This window comes from Catharus ustulatus, chromosome 3, assembly GCF_009819885.2.
Source record: "Catharus ustulatus isolate bCatUst1 chromosome 3, bCatUst1.pri.v2, whole genome shotgun sequence".
Taxonomy (NCBI): Eukaryota; Metazoa; Chordata; class Aves; order Passeriformes; family Turdidae; genus Catharus; species Catharus ustulatus.
The window spans coordinates 37,576,578-37,589,523 of NC_046223.1; the positions used below are offsets into that span (position 1 = coordinate 37,576,578).

General features: G+C 37.7%; 1 protein-coding gene across 8 annotated transcripts in view; it reads right to left on the reverse strand.

The window, feature by feature from the left end:
* The window catches only part of RMDN2 (regulator of microtubule dynamics 2), a 179,558-nt gene that overhangs the window by 106,238 nt on the left and 60,374 nt on the right, over positions 1-12,946 (reverse strand). For all 8 annotated transcript variants that reach the window (XR_004417285.1, XM_033053844.1, XM_033053843.2 and 5 more), the window contains 2 exons: positions 9,810-9,885; positions 8,076-8,153 (listed from right to left, as the gene is read on the reverse strand). Coding sequence is in view for 7 of the 8 variants with exons in the window: in XM_033053844.1 (XP_032909735.1) it covers positions 8,076-8,153; positions 9,810-9,885 (154 nt within the window). In the remaining variant the exon portion in view is untranslated. The remainder of the gene's footprint in view (positions 1-8,075; positions 8,154-9,809; positions 9,886-12,946) is intronic.

The window sequence follows — 12,946 nt, forward strand, 5'->3', positions numbered from 1 at the left end:
GCACTGACTATTTTTCTACATTATGAAAAGCTGTTGCTGCAGTAAAAATGTGAGTGCTTTTGGAGCTTGTATAACAAGTTCATTTATTACACAGAAGATTGTGACAACCACTGTTAAGAAATAAGCTTCATTTTTAGCTCTTCCAGTCTGACAAATAACACTTTCTAATGATCTCATTTCAGGAAGATGAGTTGTTATAAAAGGACTTAAGGGAACTGCCATATTGCCATACAATGCACATGATTTCTTTCCTTACATACACTGACACCTGATAGAAATTGCTTTGGTTACTGCCATAAGGTATTTGGCTCCATCACACAATCCTCACATCTCTAGCAAAGGACGGAGTTGCTAAAAAATGCAATGTGAAAAATGTGCCAGTTTAAGTGGAGGAGTGAAGCTACTTTCCTTTGGACACTTCTATCACATCTGTAAAGTCAGGACTTTTTTCCTTCACATCAGCATTTTAACCACAGCACTGATGGCTCCTGTCACAGAGCAGATGAGTCAAAGAATGGCAAAAAAATAAAAGTCCTGTATTTTCTGGTCTGATCTATGCAGAGGCAACACAGAGAAGAGGCACACAAAGGCAAAGAAAGAGAGTCTCTCATCAGAGACTTGGAAATGAAATATGAATCTCATAGGGACATCTCTTTTTCAGAAGGAGGTGCAATTCAAGAGTTCATCCTTGAAGTCAAGTGTCTCCTACTGCTATAAAATTTTAAATGGTTTTGCTTGGGTTTAGATTATTCCTGTCTCATTCCCTGGCTTATCAATATCTGCAGGGCTGTTGCTGCTCCCCCTATCAGCTCCACCTTTATCCACCAATTATCCAGTAGAAGTCAGTTAATAACTGTAAAATCCGAGATTCCACTCTCTCACTGTGCACACCTACCAACTAGAATACTTCTTCTTTGAACAGACATAAAGTTCTATCTACTTGGTGCAAACTGCCCTAAAAATACCATTGCAAAGACTAGAAGTACAGGTCAGGATGCAACCAGAGAACACACAGGATCGTGTTTTCTCATCTGGCCCCAGTGTCTCTAGCTACATAAGAGCAGCACTGCTTGGAGACAGAAGACATCCTGGTCCAATCTTGCTAGCTGCTCAGCAGGGTCCGAACACCATATTTGTTACATGTTGTCAGTAAGTGTCTCACACAAAAGCACTAAAAGTTATGACCCAGAGAGAAACAATATAATGAAAATAAAGCTTTTAAAATATTATTATTATTATTATTATTACTTTTTTTTTTCCACATATCTTGCTCTTGCACCTTCTTCTAAGAACATAAAATGTTTTTTCACAGAACCTCTCCAGAAATGATGGAGTGCTTACTCATTGAAGCAGCAAGATGTTGCTGCCCTTGCAGTGCTTTCCCACTGTGTTACAAACAGCAACGTGCTGCTTAAAACTTCTAATTGTAGGTATGTATACAATTTCCTTCCCAATTTCATTTCTCTCACTGTTGTATAGTTTCTGAGACATATTCTGCAAGAGTAATTAAAAGAATTTTTGCCAAAGTGCTGTTTTCTTCACGTCAATCTGCCGTTGCCTTGCTCTCTCCTTTTGGAAGAGGAAGGGGGTTTCTGTATTTCTAGGTCCATCACATCATGAGGGAGGAAGAGAGAGGACAAAAATAAAGGGAATGTATTACACTGCAAGAGCACACAACACCCTGGAGACACACACCGCACAGACACAATTACCACACTCTTGTCTGCTGTTATGCAATAGTGAGGAAAAAAAATTGCAGTTTTTCCATGTGAATTTATAATTAACCATGGAAAACACAAGCTCTTCCTGGCAATTACTTTATTTTCTTATGAGATTTAATCAGAACTGATTTACTGAGGTTTTAGTCTTTATTTAGTCTGGCTTGGGTGATGCTTTGCACTACTAAAACTTCTAAAAAAACACATATATGCAGTTGCTGTTTTTATTTCACAAATCCCATCAAGTTAAAACAACGTTTAAAAGTGAAATGTGTGTAAGCACATTTTGTGTGAAATGCATGTAAGCACATGCACATTTCACACAAAACCACCCACACTGAAAGGAGGTTGTAGCAAGGTGGGGGTCATTCTTTTCTCCCAGGTAACAAGTGATGGACCAGACAAAACAGCACCAAGGGGAGGTTTGGATTGGATCTTGGGAAAATTTCCTTAACTGAAAGGGTAGTTGAACATTGGAATAGGCTGCCCAAGAAGTGATATAATCACCTCCCCAGAAGTGTTCAAAGACATGTGGGTGTGGCACTTGGGGACACTTGGGTTAGTGCTGGGTTAACCTTAAGAGGTCTTTTCCAACCTTAATGATTCCATGATTCTATGGCAATAGTGAGGTTTTTTTCATGGGCACTCTATCCCGCATTATACTTTGTGACTATTCCAGAGACAATCTGAGAATTCTGTGATGTTTCAGCAGTCAGACTTACATGCCACTGGCTTGATGAATTTGTCACAGCCTTCCATATATGAAGCACTGAGTTCACACAAGTTGTCCAGGTTATTTGCGTGGTCAATACAGAGAGGCACTTCCATTAGGCAGTTCCTCTTCACCTACATTAGCCTGGAATGAACACTCCTATCTTTCTTTCTTTCCTTCAACTACAAAAGGAGCACAGACTCTGGGAATAGCTAAATCAGCTGAGGTGAATCCCATCACAACAGCTTTACCGTGCCCCACCTGAGTCTGCACTCCTTTACGACTGAAGTGGGACAAATGGAAATGACCTGTTTTATGCAATACACAAAATTGTGTTCCAGAGCAATAATGATGAACAGGAAGTAATACTCTTCCGCTAAAGGCACATAAGTAAAGTCTTTAATTTGAAATAACTTTATTTGAGTAACTCTTACACCATGTTCAATGAAATGGAACCATTGCTTCTACTATACCAAGTTATTAATCGTTCTCTGTCTGCAAGCACAGGGAACGGAACCCCTGGCATAACATGCTGTAGTGCAAAATTGACTGCTACAGTCAAGGTTACTCCCATAGTGCAAAGTGTATCAAAATCAAGTATAAAGAGAGTTTAACTGCCATCAACTACAGCAGAACCACGATTTCACTTAGTGAGTACTCCAAGAGTGGCAGAGTGCAGAAGGTAATAAGGCATACAGCTACTTTTGCAAGTAATAGCTACAATAACAACAACAACTAAATTAAGGAATGAAGAATGGTTTTGCCCTACAGATGATTTACAAATGTTAAATGAGTTTTGGTTTTTTAGGTCTCCTAAACCCTGATGTCAGTCCTGCCCAAAGCCTGAAAATTCAGAGAAGCATTGCAAAGAACACTGTGTTTCCACAGAATATCATGTTTTAATGTACTGGGTCACTTAAGGAACAGCACTCCCCAGCTGCCATACATAAGGAGAGCTAGTCCACCCACTCAAAATCAACAAACAAAGGCCTGAGGAACCATCAGCCAGCTCCTGATCTCCCTTAGAGCTGAAGGGCAGTGGGTCATCCTGACAGCCTGGCCTTTGCCAAGGAGAGGAGGCCACTCTATCCCAAAGCAAACAGAGATGCTTGTCTCAACCAACCCCTCCTACAGATCTATCAACAAGCTGTCATCCATTTATTCTACCAAAATCTCTATTATATCCAGAGATGGAAGGAAGGCATTCCCAGAGTTAAACTGCAGCTGAACTATAAGTTCATACTCTGCACTCTTCCATCAGGCCTCTTGTATCTCTGAGGGCTGAGGCAAAAAATGTGGCTCTCCCCTAAATACTGGGAAAATGAATTTCAAAATATCTCTTTCTCTTCCTTAGCCTAGGACCAGCAAAAATCATATATGTACACTGAAACACTGGCTGGATTTTTGTCTACTGTTTGTTTTTTATGAGAAGCAAACCCTGCCCACTGACAGCTCCTTTCAAATTCCAGGATGTTGGTATGAAGGAAACTAACCCGCCTGAATTGAAAAACCATCCAGGGTTGACTTTCAGCCCTAAAGAACATCCTCTTCCAATGCTTCTTTGCTAATAGCTCACTGAAGACACATCACACAACTGTCTTCCATAACGGCAAATCACACATACAGCTTCAGTAAAATATTAATGGCACCTAATTAAATATCCTCAGAGAGTTTCTTTTTCTTTTTCATTACAATGTATTAATGTAAAATTGTATTAAATCATTTTGCAATGTTTTGACTTCTGGAAGAGATTAAGTAACTGGACACCAATTTTGAAATACTGGCTTCCAACAAAAATATTCTCCTTCTTGGCAGCTGAGGAACCCAGACAATCTGCACAGGCATTTAGGTATTTATCCAGCTTGAATTGGGATTTTCATTTTCCAGTGAGGGAAGCCCACTTAGCGAGCTCACTAAGGAACTGGATCAATTTGTTCTCTGATGTAACCAAAACAGATACTGGGATACACCAGAGACAAATCCAAAACGTGGCATGTAGCCTGCAGAAAGAAAATCCCAGAAGACCTAATTTTTAACACACTACTATCACTTAACCAGGGACTCTGATCCAGTTTTACAAGTACACGCTAGCTGTTCTGTGCCTGTACTGTAACAGGATATAGACATAAGTCTTAACTAGATAGTTTTATAAGCTATTTGAAACATTACAACACTTACCACCCCACCCCCAAACATACAATTATAAAGAATTATCAGATAATTCTGCCCAAAACCTTAAGGAAATAATTCTTATATATCATGCACCACAGATCCATTCACCTCTTGTATATGCAGCAGGTCTCACAGGCAAAATTTTGCCCACCATGACATCTATGAAATGACCGTGAAAATCTTGCCTACCTGATTGTGATACCAGAAGTAATTTCACAACAGAGCTGATATTATTCTATTATCCTCCTCTTTTGTACAGCTCTACTGACTTTATAATGGTAAGACAAATAAGAAACAGCAAAAACTGATTTTTAGACAAGGTGGTGCACAATTGTCACTGGCTCTGCATCACAGACAAACCCCCAGTGAGGCAGTGAAAACCCAGCTCATCCTTTCTGCTGGAAGGTGCTATGACACCTTGCAGCAGCTTCATTTCCAGCCCAGCAAAAATAACTGCTGAGTAAGAAACTTGGCAGTGCTGTCCCACTACTTCCTTGCAAAGGACTGTGCTACACTGAGGAAGGTGAGAAATGGCAATCAGGCCAAACTCTGTTACAACTCCATTAAATATCTTTTACTAGGACAGCATGCAGTCTCTGCACATAGACTTTGGCCTTTAGTAAACCTTCTGCATTTGCCTCCACTGGTTTAGGGGTGACAGGCTTGACAGTTAGACTTGATGATCTTGAAGGTCTCTTCCAACCATGGTGATCCTATGACTCTGTACTTTTTACCTCAAAGTTTTTTCAATGGATTTTCATTTGTGAAAATGAGCCGTAACTGAGTTGCACTTGAAGTATCCCCATTTACAGTATCTTACGAAATTCCTATTTTTTCAGTTTGCCATCCAAAAAAACCTATGCTAGACAATAGTAATAACATCCCCTAACATTAAATCAGGAGTGAACGGGGAATATCTAACTATACAAGGAAGACTTCAGTACATTAGATTTCACAAAACTGTTATCAAAGCCTATAAAATATCAAAAACTTGCTATCTTTTTAAAGAACACTGCTTCAGTAAAAGAGTATGTGACCAAAATTGAACAAAAATACCTTGGAAGCAATATCCACAAAAGAACATATATTGTGGCCAATCCTAACTAGATCCCCTAGTCAGCTAGGCTAAATGCAAAAACTAACCTTCTTGCCTGAATCATCCCTTTTTCTCTTTTAATTTTCTCACACTGGACAACACAGCCTTCCCAGCCTAAACAACAGAGACTGAACATTAAAAACAGAGTATCTAACAGGAGCGTTATCACTCCATCTACAGATACTCGTATAGATGAGTGACAAAGGAATTTTCCAACACTCCATTATAATTTCTACCCTAAGTATTTGGAACCAATGCCACAGCTAACAGTCTTCTTTTGGTATAATTACCACAGCATGAAACTTCACAATCTGCAGAACAGGAGCAAGGAATTTGGTATATCTTCCACAAGCTACTGTGACTGCCTACAGCACACGTATGGCCAAAACCTGTGTTAGTGGATCAGCACAGAATCCAACTCACTCTGCTAATACTAGTAACGCATCAAAATTAATGTTTCCAAATGACCTCATCCTGCTACTGGAAGTGTGCAAAGACAACAAGTTTTTAAGAGCTGACAGCCCCAGAAGTTGAACAAGATGTTATTCAGTCCTACACTTGCATTTATTTATAGTACAAAAATCTGTTTATGTGTTTCAGGTTACTATTTTGTCATGGCACTCACAGAAGGCAAGAATTAAAAAAAAAATAAAAAAAGAACAGCAGAAATCTGAAATAATCCTTACATATTTCAGTGGCTGCATCTGTTTAGGTAGATTGTTTCACTTAAATGCAGGTCAGGTCATAACCTAAAGCAAATGCTAATCTGTAGTTTCAATGTTTAGTAAGGAAGCCCTGCATAGATGCTGCAAGTGTGGGATATGAATTTGTACTGATACAGTAAAATAAACCACATGTATTAGTCAGAAAGTGGTGTTTATCATGAAAATGAAACAAGAGTAAAAAAGAAAAAAGTGCAACAAGAACAAAGTGAAGTATACTGTGTTTCCAAAAAGCAACAGCTCACATAAGAAATAAGCCATGAGAAACATCTGGGAGTATTTGGCATAAATGGAAGCTGCAGTTAGCTGTTGACCACAGCACAGTAAAAAAGTGCTTAAGGAATCATTGGTGAGAGAGATGCTTCTCAGACACAGGACAGCAGGCATACTATAGGACCATCTTCAACAACTTACTTTTGCACAGCTAATGCTGATATTCAAGAGTATACTCTGACAAAAAGCAAAAAGCCAAGTTCCTTGAAAAAGCTGGTCTCACTCCTTATTCAAATCAACAGAGAAAAAACATGGTTGCTGAGAGCTCTTTGAAAGTTAAATATATGAACTGAAAAACTGCTGAAAGATTACTTTGCAGTAAGTCTTGTTGCAGATAAAGACAAAGTCTGCAATGTGTCACAGCAAATCCTCTTTCCAGTTTGCAGGCACTTCGTAGTGACTTGCATTGGAAGTATCCAAAAGAAAAAAGCTTGGCTGGAATTCACTGTGCATTAGCAGTCATTATTCCGAGAAGACTCACAGTGATCTTTTACAGAATAGACAAAGCAAGAATGTTTTCTTCCAAAAAAAGATTCCTCAAAGCACTAGAGATGAACCAATACAGACAGCTAGCTGAGCCCTCAAAGATGTGGATTACCAAAAAGACAACTCTCTTATTAAAGCACAAGCACAATTTTACTAAAAAAAATTATTAACAATTCATCTTGTAAACCAATTGTTTTATTTCTTCATATATAAGTATTTATCACTACAGAATCTACTACAACCTAATATAATCTTTATAAAATATAAATAAAAATATGTAACTAAAACAATCTTTAAAGCACCTGTTGTACTGGTACGACACAAATTGCATCTCTTGCAAAACTCATTGATGAATTACAGATTTTTATGCATGAATATTTTCTGGACATTCCCTTGGAATTTACCAAGCCAGTATGGTAGCCTTGCTGTCACAGATATAATCTCAGAGCGTGTAAGCACCTTTAACTTAAGTTATGGATGAGAAATAAAGTTCCCACATGGCTGTGTAACCAGCCCAGGTTCACCCAGAAAGTTTATGGCAGAACAAAGAAGTGAACTCAAGAGGTCATCTTTCCTCCCTTTTAAATATGAGTTACTTTTCATTCATTCATTCATTCATTCATTCATTCATTCATTCATTCATTCATTCATTCATTCATTCAAATAAAAAACCTGAACACAGGTTCAGGGTCATACAAGCAGAGCTTACCTAATTACATTGCAGGAATGGTCAGCTGTGAGCATCATGCATCTGGTAATGAACTCAGGAAGTGTAAATGAATGCTTAATTTAGCTCATATATCTACTTAAACACCTACTTTGTCTTAAGTCCCACTATTTATTACCATTTTTTAGTATACTCAATTAATATGTTAAATAAATAAAACACAACTTACTGAATAGCACCATCTTCCATTTAGGTAATATAGAAGGGGATCTTGAGGCTTAAGTTCAATTGCCTTGTCTAGGTGCTCCTATTGGAAAGAAAATTAGTATCACTTTAGGTTTTTTTGGCAAGTATGTTTACATTCTAAGTAGTTTGCTGCAAGTCAGAAAAAAAATCAGAAATTCTCTTCTGCTGCAATTGTTTTCTAACAATCTAAAAATATTTTAACTTGCAAATCCCTTCCTCATGGAGGGAAACCACAAAACTATTTAGCAACGTTGCACACAGTGCAAGAAGGCATGCTGTATTTAGAACATGACTAAATAGCTCTAAAGTTCAGTCAAATAATTCTAGAACTTGTCTCTTAAAAAGGCAACAACTTCAATTAAATTAATTTCAGTTACAGTTAGTATTAGGAAACTAATAATTGTCACAGATCAAATTAGTGAGGAAGCAGCTACTCTTGAATAGACCTTACATACCAGCACCCATTACTGAAGCATAGTTCCTTCCACCTTGGAATGTGACTGCCTCAATGAAATGGTACTTGACACAACCGTTATTATAAGGTGAAATTCAGAAAATAAAATGGTTCTGTTTATAGTGAAACTACAAAAGCTATAAAGTATCTAATCAGGTCTTTCTTCCAAAATCATATTCATTTCAGGTCATGAGTACCTTTATTTCTTTTATTTACCAAAGAAAGCTCTTATTGCTCAACCTGAGTTGGAAGAAAAAAGTAAATATTTCAGCCTACCATTTGCCTTTCAAAATAAATTTCATTCAAACATTTCTTTTTCCCTCCCACATATCTGTCTTTCTAATTAAGTCAGTCACTAAAGTACTTGACTTACACATATAAAAGAAACTATTATATTATCATATCCACTAACTGCTCATATAGGAGCCATGTTTTCATACTGCTATTTTCCCAAATCAACAGATTTCAGGATTTACTTGTGAGGAGGAAAACCTCTCTGAAACAGCTACTGCTCACACCGCGACTCTTCAAACTCTATCCCTGAACAGCTGCAGCACTTGTGTTATTTGTCATTTTCCCTTTGTTCCCAGCTTGTCCCAGTGCTTGGGGCTTAGCTCGCTTGGCACAGCTCAGATGTAATTAATGCTCTTTCATAGGAAGGCTCTGCCACACTCCAATTCCTAACACAGGCATGTGAGAGGAGTCCATCCCAGGCATTCCCCAGAGACTGGAACATGTCTGTTGCCTTTCACTGTCACCCAGAAAGGGGGGATGCCAGCTTGGAGGGCAAGGGATGGATGGAAAGTGTCTAAGCAATGCTGAGGACAAAGAGCGGGAGAGTAGCACATATAACACAAACAGCTAAGTCTAAAAAACACAGTTACCTTTGCAAGGACAGTATTAAAACAAACATTACTTAAGGGAACATGAAGGATGATTGCAGAACTGTGTTAGTTCATCACTTACTCTTTCAAGTTTTGATTTTCTAAACAAAATCGTTATTGCCTTTCCTCCCCACTTTGACTACAAAGGAAATCAAAAATCTCAATTCTGTTCCCAGAATCCTACCTCAATTCTTATCTTTTGCAAGCATATAATTTATTTGCATACATAGTAATAACCTTTTCTATTTAACTTCAGCACCAAAACAGACTTGTGAGGATGAATTACTGTGTTGGAAAAACCTGTCTTTGACACTATATAAGGAAATAACTTTAAAGGAATAGCTTTAAAAAACCAACCCCAAATCCTACAAAAACATACCTTAAAGAGATAACCATTCCTGATTTTGTTTTGTACACTTTCAAACTGAGACATATAGCCACACATAATTGCAAACCTGAGAGGGGAAAAGAAAAACACACACACATACTTTTTGTGATTTAAATAAACCTTTGAATCAAATTACAAAATATTTCAATACCTAATGCACACATTTACACTTGGTTTTTTTCCCATCTGGATGGCAGGATGGAAGTTTGGCATGAGCTATTACATATTCAGGAACAGACAAAAACACAAACCAAAACAAAACAATGGAAACAAGGAGAAGTTTAAATGACACTATTTGGGTTGTCAGTTAAGTGAAAAATCAGATTTCTTCTAAAAAATTTAGCCATTTAGTTTCAGGTTCTACCATTGACAGCAGTTTACCTTGACACATTATGCTCTGCACTTGACTGGGAACGTGAGCACCACCAGCTGCAGCACCTCACCCATGAAGGCAAATGCTTGGGGTGTGCCCAGTAGGAAGCTGTACAGACCTCAGAAACATTCACAGTTGCCTTCTACCCTTCTCAAGTACCCCAGTACATTCCTGCACTTCTGACATTCTGCTCTAGCAGAATCACTACTATTATTACTGGATGTCTATTTCTAAGATCATTATTATTTCTATTATTATTACTGTGATTGTCATAAATTGGGGATGCTGAGTAGTAAAAGAAATGTGAGACAATTTCTATAAAATATTTGTATTGTTAAGCAGGTACAAGTGAAAATATTTTCAGATGTAAACCTATAAAGATTCAGATCTCCTAAACAACACTAGTATCTTATTGACACTTCACCTAAATTTCTATTGCTTTCTTCTTATTTCTCCAACAGCTATAGAAACTCTATGCATAAGGAATTTCTTGCATGGATATAAATTGTAGTTTCCTTGGACCTATTTTCATTGGTATTAAGACAACTTTGCACCTCTGTATAAAACTAATAGAACCACCAAAGAAATCGTGAAGCAGCAAAACCTCATGTAGATTATTTTTCTATTATTTTTCAGAATTTTGCTTTTTTATCCAATATCTTATATTTGTAAAATATTGTAAACACCATATGAAAATAAAAAATAATCCTAAAAGAGAGAAATCAAGCTGAAGTCCGAGGAAAAAATGAGTTATTCAAGCCTATTGAGTTAATTATGGTAACACAACCACAATCTGTATGGAACACATAGTTTTAAAGCACTATTAAACATCAGCTTTCTTGAATTTCTTTATTAATGTAATTATTCAAGCTCCAGTGAATCCTCATTAAAATGTCATTGCTAACACAACCCAAGAAATTATTTTATTCTTTACAGTTATACCTAATGGTTTTAAGTAAGAAATGCTCATGCTACAGGTTGTTGCATTTTTTGGTTAGTAAGTGTTCCCAGGTAAGGCAGGGAGTCAGCAGAACAGCAGTTGAATTTGTAAGAGCTCCAGACAGACTGTCAACCAGGGTGTTTGCTGTGACCAATGTGCACTGGACAAAATCCAGCTAATGGCAGCACTACTGCTGACAGAGCTGCAGACCGAGTGCATTTCCTATGGGAATGAGCTGCAGTTGAGGGAAAAGGCAAGAGATGGGGGTCAGGAAAGTTCAGGTATTTAGAAAGAGGGGGGAGGTAGTGAAAACTTTATTAGGGTTAAGTAACTCAGGCAACATTGCCCCTATTCCCTTCACTCATTAAGTGCTAATCAGATAAACTCAGCATACCATAGCTAAACGGATTGCTGCTACAAAAGAAAACAATGAAAAGCGAACAAGCTAATCCAGCATCTTGCAGTATTTCCCTGTCTGTGCGTGACAAGAAAGAGGGCCTTAGTTTAAACTAGTTCAAAGAAAAACTTCTAGTTACAGCTAAAATCTCTTGGGAGGGAAATCCCAATGAAATTTTCACAGAATTAAAAGTAAGCTAACCTACTAACTTTAAATACCCATTATTTTTCCAAGGAAAAAACAAAAATGTCTTTCATATCTTCACTAGGGTTTTTTGTTTGTTTGCTTGTTTTTTTATTTGTTTTGGGTTTTTTAAAATTTAATACTTTTAAAATGCGCTAGACAGCCAATTGATAAAAATTATTTTGTTTTCAAAATTCTATGGCATTTTGGATATTCGTTTCCTTTCTAAAAAATACCCCAAACAAAACAAAAAAGGTGTCATTTCTTCCCTGAAAAGAATTTTTAGACAATTTAAATAATTTTCAGAAAGTTTAAAACACGAGGTAAACTTTTATTTTCAATGGTGCAAAGGGTAATGTTAATAATTGAATGATCTGTGTTAGAAGGGACCTTAAAGATTGCCATGGACAGGGACACCCTCCACTACACCAGGGTGCTCAAAGTCCCATCCAACCTGGCCTTGGACACCTCCAGGGATGCCCATTCCAGTGCCTCACCACTCTCATGGTGAAGAAAATGACCAAAGAAAACGAGGCAGGGAATAACTAGAAACATTTCCATCTGGTTCGTGTCGCTCTTTCCTCAGCCCCGGTGCTCCCTGGTCACCTGCCCCATCTCGTGGTGACAGGCGGAATACCAAAAAGATAATCACACAAATACATGAAAATATCTAAAGAAATGGGTAAAAGGCACGTGTTTGTTAGAAGTGCAAGCTGGTTCTCTGCACCCATTACCTCCCTCACACCCTTTAAATATCAGAGTACTGCTTAGAGAGCTTTCACAGAGAAAAATAAAGAGGAAATCATATCAGCAAAGAGCTGCCAGGAATGATCTACTTGCTGAGCTGATGTTACTCCTGGGTAATGTAAAAAAACAGCCCCAACACATTCATCTAGATAAATATAACAATAATTACCTCACTAAGACAGACACAGTACTTGGGTTGGTGTAAAAAAATGTTATTCCCAGATGGAAGAAAAAATTACTGAACACAGTGTAGAAGCATACGATTAATCACCACAATTAACAAACCTTTATTAAGCATAAACACAATCAAACAAACTCAATATAATAGGTCAGCACCATGTTCCTCTGTTACAAATGATGTCCTGAAACTCAAACTTGCAAGAAACTCTAGCTGAAAGGGATGCCAAGCACCTCTGTAGCTCTCACACAGAAGGTCCTGATCAAAGTGAATTAACATTTTCCCTTCTGGTGCTACAGAATTTCTATGT